General features: G+C 37.6%; 2 protein-coding genes across 2 annotated transcripts; one reads left to right on the top strand and one right to left on the bottom strand.

The window, feature by feature from the left end:
* The first annotated feature begins 376 nt into the window (after positions 1-376).
* On the top strand, positions 377-1,735 carry LOC105204498 (tigger transposable element-derived protein 6). The gene has a single exon (XM_011173587.2). The coding sequence runs from the start codon at positions 377-379 to the stop codon at positions 1,733-1,735; it is 1,359 nt and encodes a 452-aa protein (XP_011171889.2).
* Positions 1,736-5,679: 3,944 nt separating this feature from the next.
* On the bottom strand, positions 5,680-6,333 carry LOC120357275 (secreted RxLR effector protein 161-like). Its single transcript, XM_039447432.1, has one exon. The coding sequence runs from the start codon at positions 6,331-6,333 to the stop codon at positions 5,680-5,682; it is 654 nt and encodes a 217-aa protein (XP_039303366.1).
* Between the last annotated feature and the right edge of the window lie 5,182 nt (positions 6,334-11,515).

Raw genomic sequence — 11,515 nt, 5'->3', positions numbered from 1 at the left:
TTTCGAAAGGTGGCAGCACTGACTATCGGATTCTGTGACACTTGCCATAACTTGATGACGTTTTAGTTAATCTGTTGTATAATGAAAGTAAACGTAATTTTTGTTGAAAAATTTTATCTGGAAAACTTTACTTGTACAGGTAAGTAGGAGCGTTACGAATTACACCATAAACCCATACGTTGTTCTTTATTTCTTTGTGATTAAAAAAAAACGGATTTGATGAAGATAGTATAATATTTGCGTCTGGTGAAACGTGAAACGTGAAAAAAGTCAACATTTTTAGGAAAGTGGGGTAATAAGTAACACGTGTTTGTGAGAGTTATGGCAACGCTAAATTCGATTGCAATATCTGTTGTGACATTTATCATTTTGTCAGATGGTAAGAACGTACAAAAGGATCGTCGGCAAAGGAGGCAGAGCGACAGTCGACTTGGATAGGCTACGCGAAGCGCTAAAGGCGGTCACGGAAGACCATATGACACTACGTGAAGCAGCAAACAAATTTAAAGTAAATTACGTTAGCATTCATCGTCGATTAAAATTTCCCGACACACAAAATAAAGCAGGTAGAACCACAGCACTAACACATTCAACTGAGATCAGAATTTGTAAACGTTTGATTATTTGTGCTGAATGGGGATATCCGTTGACAATGTTGGAATTGCAACAATTGATTTCTCAATTTCTGGCAGATAATAACATCGAAGTGCCACGATTTACAAACAACATTCCAGGAACTGACTATTTGCGTGGGTTTTTGAAGCGCCACCGCGACACTCTAACCTTTCGGTTGTGCCAAAATATTAAAAGAAAACGTGCCGCCGTGAACGCAGAGATCGTTACGGAGTATTACGATGAATTAGCCAAATCATTAAAGGGAGTTCCTGTCGAAAACATTTTCAATTATGATGAAACAAATTTCAGCGATGACCCCGGTGAACAAAAAGTCTTGTGCAAACGAAAGGCGAAATACGTTGAAAGAATTATGAACAATTCGAAAACCGCCCACTCAGTAATGTTTTGTGGAAATGCTCTTGGTCAAATGCTGCCGATCTATGTCGTGTATAAGGCTACCAATATGTATGATTCTTGGATGTCAGGTGGGCCTCCACAAACGCGATTTAACCGAACGAAGAATGGATGGTTCGATAAAGTCACCTTCGAAGATTGGATTAAAACTATCGTGATTCCTGCGCTTCGACGCCTTGACGGCATTAAAATTCTAATTGGCGACAATTTGTCGTCTCATTTGTCGCTGGAAGTCATTCGCCTTTGCGAATTGCATTCCATAAAATTTGTATTTTTGCCGTCAAATTCCACGCATCTACTGCAGCCATTAGATGTGGCCGTGTATGCGCCATTAAAGCATTACTGGCGTACAATACTCACTGATTGGAAGAAATCGTCTGGGATGATCGCTACTACGGTTTCCAAAAGCGTATTTCCATCGCTTCTCACGAAGCTGATGGACAAAGCGACTCCAACACTTAAGGCAAATGTCATCAGTGGTTTCCGTAAATGCGGCATACATCCACTGAATTTAATAGAGATGTTGAGCCGTCTGCCAAAAGCGCCTGAAACTCCGCAACAGAACGGACCAAACGTAGAAGAAGCTCTAGACAACAGTTTTATCGCTTTCATGCAATCGCTGCAACCAACCGAGCAGCCTGCACAGCAACAAAAAAGAAGCAGAAAGTCGCTGCGGGCAAAAGTGTTTCTGTCGAAGATTTGTTAAATCCAAAAGCGATGGCCGAGTTGCTGGAACCGCAGCCATCAACCTCTGGCACTCAACAGAACTGCAACCAACCTAAGAAGCGTGGAAGACCGAAAAAACAGCAAGAACCAGCTCCACAGGCTTCCAGAAAATCAACCAGAGCTCGAACATTGAGAGCAAGAAACGTGAACGCTTGTTTGGACTCCGATTCATCATAGGGTTAAGATAAAATTCCATGTTTTTAATTCATTTATTTTATCATATTTATTTTTTCACATACTTTATTTTAATATATTTCCAATGGGTTCTAGATAAAAATTACGTTTCTATTAATATAAATCTATGCGTGTTACTTATTGCCCCATTTTAGACTTGCAAAAAACACCACTTTTTTTAAGAAAAATATAAGATAATAAGTAAAAATATATATAAACACCAGATGTATCTAAAGTTCAGACTCACATCATGTGGAATCTGCTTCAAACCGCATATCGCTCCTTTTAAAATGTCGAAAGAAATGAGTTTGAACTTTTTTTTTGTTACTAATTGCCCCATTTGACGGTATATAAACATGTTCATAAAAAATCAATTACAGCATTAATATAAAAAAACTTACTCACTTGGATACTGTAGTAGTTTTACTCCTTTATTCAACTAATTCTTATATAACAATCTATCAAATATACAAAAGACTGACGTGCAATTAGGTTATACATAATTACTAATTAATAAATAATTGAATTGCCCGGGACTCTTCGGAAAGCGCTTTATTACGTTAAGAACTATTGAAAAAATATTTTTTGCTACACAAAACTCTTGCTAATAAACCGTCTCACTGATATACGCAAATATACGTTTTCCGCGGCAGTTAATAATTTTTTATTAAACAATTGATTAGTTCCGGACTCTCAAAATTTAAGTACAATTAATGAGTGAAAAATAGGCTAACGAGAGTCAGCGCGGGTCAAAAAGCGCAATCATAAGTATATATATTGAATCATTTATTTAATTCAAAATTATGCCCCGATATGTCTCGTCCGGATGGATATATATAACTATGTAGTCGTGCTTCCGCACGCGATCACACAACAGAGTTTAAAAAATACCGCCAAAAACAAAGTTGGCAATGCGCTCCTTCCGTCGTTTCCCCACGGTGGGCGCTGCGCGCGCCATCGGCTTCATTGTGTTTTGTTCGTTGATCTAGACAACGCACATTTCTTCGTCATCCGTCGTTTTTTCCGATTTATCTCCGTCTTTCTGCGATATGCCGAAGCATAAGGCAAAAAAGAAAAGCTCGAGAGGTAAAGCATCCCAAGCTTATGATGTTACGCGATATCGCTCACAGGGTCGATCGCGAGATCGATCGCGGGATCCCTCGTGTGATCGCTCACGAGATCGCTCGCGGAGAAGCAGACGGCGCACAGTGGGCAAAACGACTCACTTTTTGGACAAAAATCGCTCGACAGTCTAATTCTTAACCGATTTTGATAAACCTTTTTGCAATCTTCTTGCTATGAATTGTTCTTTATTCTGACTTGCGAATTTTTGAAAATTCAAAATGGCTAACACAATATATCTGTCTAAACTATTGAAATTCTCCGATAATGAATATATTCGCACCAAAAAAATTATATATTTACTAAAAACTTTTCTTTGGCTTTTTATTAATCATTTCTAGATAAACAATGAAAATATCAGGTTTCATAGCTTAATTTATAACAATATCAAATCTCATAGTATTCTTAATATTTAATAACTTAATATACTAATCTATGTAAGAATTCTTGCTTTAAAATATTATAACTATTCTGTATGTACAGGATGAGCCATTTGAATCTATCACCCCAAATATTTCCGTTTCCTTGCATTTTACAAGAAAATGTTTCAGACAAAAGTTGTATGGTTTCAAGGGGGTCATAAGATGGTGTCATTAATTTGACCTTGAATAGTTGCTTGAAGGTCACGTAAAGGACACCTCCAATTTTTTTAATGGGACTACCTACGTTTTATTACATATTTTTGTAATTTATCCCGAGACCTTTCCAAAACACTACAAGAAAGTTTATTTTTGTTGAGTGCTTTTTGAGTTGTGAGTCTTGAAAGCTACGGTGTACTGTAACTTTAAGCGTCACAACTCGGAAAGTACTTAACAAAAATAAACTTTTTTATAGTGTTTTGGAAAAAACTCGAAATAAACTACAAAAATATGCAATAAGAGATACAATGTTAGAGTATCGATAGTTCCCTAATTAAAGGGTATCAGTACTTCCCTAACATTCTATATTTTTTTATTGCATTTTCTTGTAGTCGATTTCGAGAGCTTTCCAAAACACTATAAATAAGTTTATTTTTGTTAAAGATTTTCCCAGTTATGACGCTTAAAAGTTACAGTACAACGTAACTTTGAAGCCTCATAACTCAGAAAGTACTCAACAAAAATGACCATTCTTATAGTGTTTTGGAAAGGTCTCAAGATAAACTACTAGAATATGTAGGTAGTCCCATTAAAAAAATTGGAGGTGTCCTTCACGTGACCTTCAACTAACTATTAAAGGTCAAATTAATGACACCATCTTATGACCCCCTTGAAACCATACAACTTTTGTCTGAAACATTTTCTTGTAAAATGCAAAGAAACGGAAATATTTGGGGTGACAGATTCAAATGGCTCACCCTGTATATTATACCAGCATTATTTTTAAATATATTAAATTTTTTGCGGTACGACTGAATTTTGTTATATTGCTTTATTGTTTTAATAATTAATAATGCAATACTTAAACCATTCTACTGCGTATCAAGTATCAGTCATTAAAAAGAGGTTTGTTTTTTACTTTTTTTTGTTTTTTTTTACATTTATCTAAATTTTTGCTATAATTTTTGTTTCTTTATTTTTTTATTGTTTTATTTAGACTTTTTTTAAATTCATTAACAGACTTTTAATTTCAGCAGATAAATTTTTAGCTCTTTTTTCTTGTTTAATTCTTATGTTACTAATTAAAGGATCTAAAGAAACCAGAAGATAGTGAATAATATTCTCGTTAGTACATTTTCGCGATTTTATTCTGCTATTTTGAGCTCGGGCTTTCCTGAAAATATTATTATTTACTTCATGTGCCTCTTCTGAGAGACACCCAATTGGCAAACCTAAATATTGAATAATCTCACTACCGTGTAATAATACTTTATGCACAGATGGTGGCATTTTATACCACGGATACAACTGAACACAAAGTTTAGCAGTGACTAGACAATATTTTTCAAATTTTTGGCAATTTATTTCTTTTCCACACGCTAATATCTGCAAAATATTATCTAGTCGTATTATCAAATTTTTATTTAAGTCAATAATGTCAGCTACAGATTCAGCTTCAGCAAAAAAGCAACGGGCAACATTTCCAGTATTCATTGTTCCTGATCCTTGTTTTACAACGTCTACAATTAATAATAATTTTGATTTAAAATTTTTTTCATCTTTTTTAATTTTTAAAATTCTATCATCTCCTTTTGCGTATCCTTTTTGAAAATCTAAATTGTACGAAATATGTAATAAATATTCCATGCAATGAATCCAACAATGTAACGTAGAAAGCCCATACTTATAGTTATCTTTATTACATGAGAGACTTTTAACATATTGTATTTTATTTATATTGCTCGGACTCACGCCACAAATATTGCAACTTATAGATCTTTGACCTGTTAAAATATTGCATATTTGTAGGGGTAGGTTGCGTAGATCGGATGACAGGTTAAATACACGGTTCTATTAGATTAAAAGATCCTCTTTAATGTGAACACGAGAAAGTTACATCATCTAGTAGTGGGCAAGATGGACGTAGTGACGTAGTGTCGTATAGTACATGAGACCATAGATAAGCAAGTCACTACATAGGTAGCCGAAGAGGTCGCTCTCAGCAGAGAGCGGATTGTCGCGAGCGGATTGCAAGTACCAACATCCTCCCTCAATCCGAACGCTGATTATCTGGAATCTTGACTCCAAGTCCTTTTCTGAATTTTTCATGTTTAGCGTACGATAAGGGCTTCGTTAGGACATCTGCGATCATAAGGTCCGTTGGAAGGTATTCCAGTTTGATCGGTTGGCATCTAAGAACCTCTCGAATAAAATGGAACCGGACGTCTATATGTTTTGACCTTGCGTGATATATTGGATTGTGAGCAAATTTTGCAGCGCTCTGGTTGTCGTTGAACATCTGCACATTTGCGAGGTTCTCCATTCCAAGCTCCTTCAAGAATCCTATGAGATGGATGCCCTCCTTTGCAGCGTCAGTCAGACTCATGTATTCCGCTTCAGTTGATGATAACGCTACTGAGCGCTGTTTGCGGGACTCCCATGAGATAGCCCCATTGCTGAGGATAAAAGCTGATCCTGTGTAAGACTTTCGATCAATGCGATCGTTCGCCCAATCTGCATCTACGTAGGATGAGAGGGGCCTGCCTGTTTTCTGATAGGTTAGGCCATGATTTGATGTACCTTTCAGGTATCGTAGAATTCGCTTGGCCGCGATCCAGTGTTCTTTTTGAAAGCAGTTGTTGTACTGGCTTAGGTAGTTCACGGCGTATGCGATATCCGGGCGAGTGCACACAGCTAAATACATGAGAGCACCTAATAGCTCTCTGAACGGGTATTTGACTTCTTAAGTTGCGGATGTATCTTCGTTGATGCACTGTTCCGATCCTTTTATGGCCATTGGTGTATTTGCAGTCTTACAATCTTCCATGCCGAATCTCTGAAGAACATCCTTGATATAATTGGATTGTGATAATGAGAGTGTGTCTTGATTCTTGTGAATCTCGATTCCCAGGCAGTATTTTGCTGGTCCAATATCCTTGATGTCAAACCTCTTAGAAAGTTCCAGTTTTAGTCTTCGTATTTCCTTCTGGTCAGATGACGCGATGAGTATGTCATCTACAAACAGCAGAACCAGTGTGAGATGCTTGGACGATTTGCGAAAGTAAACGCAGGGATCGGCATTTGTCTGTGTCAGACCGATATCGTGGAATGTCTTGTGAATTTTGTCGTGCCATTGCTTGCCCGCTTGCCGTAATCCATAGAGCGCTTTATTTAATTTGCAGACCTTGTTGCTTCCTTTCAAATCGGAGAGCATCACCTTGGCTTTATTTGTTAAATTAATATCGTTCTCCTCCGTGACTATTCGCCTTAACATTTCTTCTAAGAGATCCGGCTTACTCATATAGATCACGGTATCTATGTCACCGTTCAAATAAGCCGTCGTGACATCAACTTGCTCTATATGAAGATTTAATTCCGTTGAAAGCGCCATTAACAGTCTTAGCGAACTCAATCTGGCGACGGGAGCGAATGTATCTTGAAAATCGATACCGGGTCTTTGTGCAAAGCCTTTAGCCACCACTCTGGCTTTTCGGCGACTGATTGATCCGTCCGCGTTATATTTGTTTCGTAGCACGGTTCTGCAACCGATAATTTTTGCGTCGGTCGGTTTTTCAACTATCTTCCACGTGTCGTTGATTATCAAACATTTTATTTCGGAATAAATAGCTTCCTTCCATTCGTTTTGATGTGCGCCGGTTAGTGCGTCTTTAAGCGAGATTTCGGATGCGTTCATGGCATACTGAGCATCGTACCATATTTCGTCATCTTCCGAAATGGAAATATCAGCAGCGTCGTTAACAGGTACCATATGATACATCTTAGGAGATCGACCTGGTTTTCCAGTAAGGATTCTTCGCGGTCTTCCTGGTCCACGCTTCATATACGTTTCGATGGGTGCGATTTCTTCATCAACGTCTTCGTCATCTTGGGCCACTTCACGATCCTGTGATCGATTGGGACCTACTGCGGCTTCTCTGGAATGTGACTCATCAGTATCTAGTAACAGAAATCTGCCATTTTTAGTATGGCTGGTTAATATATCTTCATCTTGATTGTTTTTTTTAATTTGATGTAGAAATTTGATGTCTCTTGTAACGACAATCTTCTTCTGGGATGGTACCCATACTCTGTAGCCCTTGGAAGTTTCGGAGTATCCAACGAAGGTCCCTTGAGTGCCTCTCGGATCCAGCTTTCCTTTGTGTGGAGATTTATTCAGTATGTATACCTTTTCCCCAAAAACAGCGAAGTATCCTAGAGAAGGCTTCTTCTTGTGCCATTTTTCGTACGGGGTCTCACCATCCAAGCTTTTGGTGATACATCTATTCTTAATGTAATTGGCAGTATTAACTGCTTCAGCCCAGAAGGAAGTTGGAAGTCCACTTTGTATCATCAAACATCTCGCAGTCTCAATCAATGTGCGATTTCGTCGTTCGGCCACGCCATTTTGTTGTGGTGTATACACCGTAGTCAGTCGACGACGTATCCCGGACTTTGTTAGAATAGCGTCCATTTCCGAGTTACAAAACTCTTTGCCGTTATCTGATTGAATCGCCTTGATTTTTTTTCCGGTATGATTTTCTACTCTGCACTTGTATTCCAGGAACTTGGTTGCAACTTCATCCTTGCCTCTTAGAAAGAATACCTCGCACCATCGGGTATGGTCATCTATAAAAGTCAGCAAGTAGAGTGCGCCTCCATTGGATTTCGTGCGCATCGGACCGCATACATCTGTATGAATAATATCTAATACATTTGCTGCTCGATTATGATTCGTGGGAAAGGGTAACCTTGACATTTTTCCGGCTAAACAAGTTTCACAAGGTTTTAGTTTGTGAGATATTTTGAACTTTAATCCTGATACCTTTTCGTTTTTCATCATCATATTTAAATCGTGATAGTTTAAGTGACCTAGCTTTTCGTGCCAAATTTCTGCATCCGTCTTTTCAGGTTCAGCTGCTCCGCAAATCTCTTCATTTTCTTCACGTAACAGGAAAAGGTCGCCTTTTCGATCTGCGATGAGAGAAGTTCTGCCTTTTGGATCCTTGATTACAGCACCGTCCTTTTTGAATATCACAGTGTGATTTTTGTCGACTATCTTCGATACTGACAGGAGATTTGTTCTAAGATCTGGCACATAAAGTGCGTTTTCAAGCTTTATTGTTTTATCAGCTTGTCCATTTGAAACGGAGATCCTTACATCTTTTGCGGCCGCCCTCGCCGTAGCGTTGCTTGCCAGCTTGATTTTACCTTCAATATCCTGTGTGTTGATAAAAGATGACATGTTGTTGCACAGGTGGGAGGTACTACCGGAATCCAGGCACCAAATACCAATATCGCCTTAAGTATCTACTTGAAAAGCTGTGAACGATGATTCCTCTGTAAGTACGACGTTTTCATTTTTTGTATTTTTGGAGTAGCAATCGGATGCCTTATGGCCGAATTTATTACATTTGTTGCATCTGTATCTCGTTCGTTGAGTAGGTTCTTGCTTGGTTTTGTCTGATGGTTTTGAACTCGCATTGCGTTTGGAGGTACTCACAGGTTTGTTGTATTGCTTCGCTATCAAGGCGTTGGAAACATTCTCCGCAGCCTTTTGTTTCCTTGAGTCGTATTCCTCTATGATTTTTATTCGTAATGACTCCGCATCCGGAAGCTGATCACGCGATTCTATGGTGCACCTGAAATTTTCAAAATTATTTGGTAGACTGTATAGCAGCATAATAGTGAGAAGGTCGCCATTAATTTCAATTTCCATCGCTTGGAGCTTGTCTACGATGTCATAGAAAGTCATTACATGAGTACGTACGTCATCGCCTTCTTGCATCTTACTTTGAATCAGCTGTTTTAATAATGCAGCTTTGCGGGCAGGGCCTCTTGAAGCGTACACGGACTCTAATTTTTCCCATATCTCCTTGGATGTCGTACAATTTCGAGTGTGTTTTAACTCTGAAGGACTGATGCATAGGATTAGATCCGATTTAGCTTTACGATCTTCCGCGATCCATTTCTGGTATGCGACTTGCGAACTAGCTTCGTCGGTGACGGTAGGTTTCGGCTTTTCACCGGAAACGTATTGCTATGTGTCGTTTTTAACTAGCAATGCTTCGACTTGTATTCGCCACGTGTCGTAATTATCCTTTGACAACGTTTCTATGCGCGTAGAGTTAACGACATTTGTGGCGGATATCTTGCTCGCGTTGGCGTATCCCGGCGTTTACTTTGAGTCTCGACGATTTACGTAATGACACGTGTGAGGTTAGGAGCGTCGTCTCGACACGAGAGAGATAGAGATGCAAGATTCGTTCGCGCCCGTTTTATATATTTATTAGTCGTGATGCACTCGACGATTATATTTATCCGAGTCTCGGTTTTTCGGCGATTGCTGTTCGTGCTCGAGAAACGGTTGTTACCTGTCTCGCTTCCTTGCACTGAGCGCGTCGTTCGTTGTAGAGATCTCGCTATTGCTCGTGTTTCGTATCTAACCTTTTAGATTTTTGCCTCCTGGGCCCATAACCATTTGTAGGGGTAGGTTGCGTAGATCGGATGACAGGTTAAATACACGGTTCTATTAGATTAAAAGATCCTCTTTAATGTGAACACAAGAAAGTTACATCATCTAGTAGTGGGCAAGATGGACGTAGTGACGTAGTGTCGTATAGTACATGAGACCATAGATAGGCAAGTCACTACATAGGTAGCCGAAGAGGTCGCTCTCAGCAGAGAGCGGATTGTCGCGAGCGGATTGCAAGTACCAACAATATTTTACCATCAATCATGGTGCATTTTATATTGAAACTTACATTAAATAATATATTTTCTATTCTGATATGTGAGGAATCAAGTCTATCGAATATGTCTGAATAAAATTTATATTCATTAATTGTATTGGTGTTATTTTCTTTGATAAATTCGAACTTAATTGGTCGGCAAAAATTGATTGCTGAAGGTCTTTTATTTTTCCAAATAATATTATCAGCCACCAACTGAATTGGAACAAAAGAAATTATAAACACGTCACTATCAAAAAAATTTTCTTTCTCAATTTCATTATTATCATCGTCAATATCAATTGAATGTTGATGTTGTTTTAAATTATCAGTTTCTTCTGACTATTTTTGTCTAGTAATTTGTTGTCCAGAAGCACAATTTATACCCCACATTCCATACAAAATCATTTCTTTATCGCGTATTTTATGAAGAATACTGTTGTTTAATGTTAAAAATATTTTTTCAGTAGTATGATTTAGTAATAATTTAATATTAACATTTGCGCCTAAATCACTAAAATTTAAATCTGTTGGATAGCACATTTCTTTTGCACTTTTAATAACAGTATATGGAGGATATAGTTTGCTTCCATGTAGTTTTTTATTATATGTTCGCTTTTCATACTTAGTTTTTGTTAGTTCTAAGTCAAAATACAGGCTAAGATATCATTAGCATTAATATTATTTTTAATATTTTTATCATTTTTTGTCATATCCAATTCGCCATCAGATTGATTTTGCAAGTACTCAGCAGCTTTAATAAGTTCTTCAGCACTATATTTTGAAAGTAGATCTTCAATACGTCTCTTTTTCGTTTTTTCTGAACCTTCCTCGTAAGATAAACGTGGACAACCTCTTTTATTTACTGTTTTTATTTTTTCCTCTGGTAAAGAAGCTTCTGATAAAAAAGCAAATGACGATTGCAAAATATTCCGAAATGATTGATTTAAATCTGTATTAAACTTGACGACAAACTCTTTGTTTAAAAATGTCGCATACTTATTTTGTAACACTTCTCTGTTACGAGAAACAGTGTTCCATTTTTTATTATATAACGAAATAAACGTCTCACCTAACTTAATTTTTATATACTTTAGTTGGTTTTCATTAAAATTTTGCTTTCTTACATTTTTTAAATTATCTAAAATTATGTCTATT

The sequence above is a fragment of the Solenopsis invicta genome, chromosome 3, assembly GCF_016802725.1.
Source record: "Solenopsis invicta isolate M01_SB chromosome 3, UNIL_Sinv_3.0, whole genome shotgun sequence".
Classification (NCBI taxonomy): domain Eukaryota; kingdom Metazoa; phylum Arthropoda; class Insecta; order Hymenoptera; family Formicidae; genus Solenopsis; species Solenopsis invicta.
The sequence above is the reverse complement of the archived record's forward strand: the minus strand, read 5'-3'. Positions and strand labels throughout refer to the sequence as shown.

Bases quoted from the DNA above. Each gene is read 5' to 3' on its own strand.
- LOC120357275 (XM_039447432.1), bottom strand. From the start codon at position 6,333: ATGTATTTAGCTGTGTGCACTCGCCCGGATATCGCATACGCCGTGAAC.
- LOC105204498 (XM_011173587.2), top strand. From the start codon at position 377: ATGGTAAGAACGTACAAAAGGATCGTCGGCAAAGGAGGCAGAGCGACA.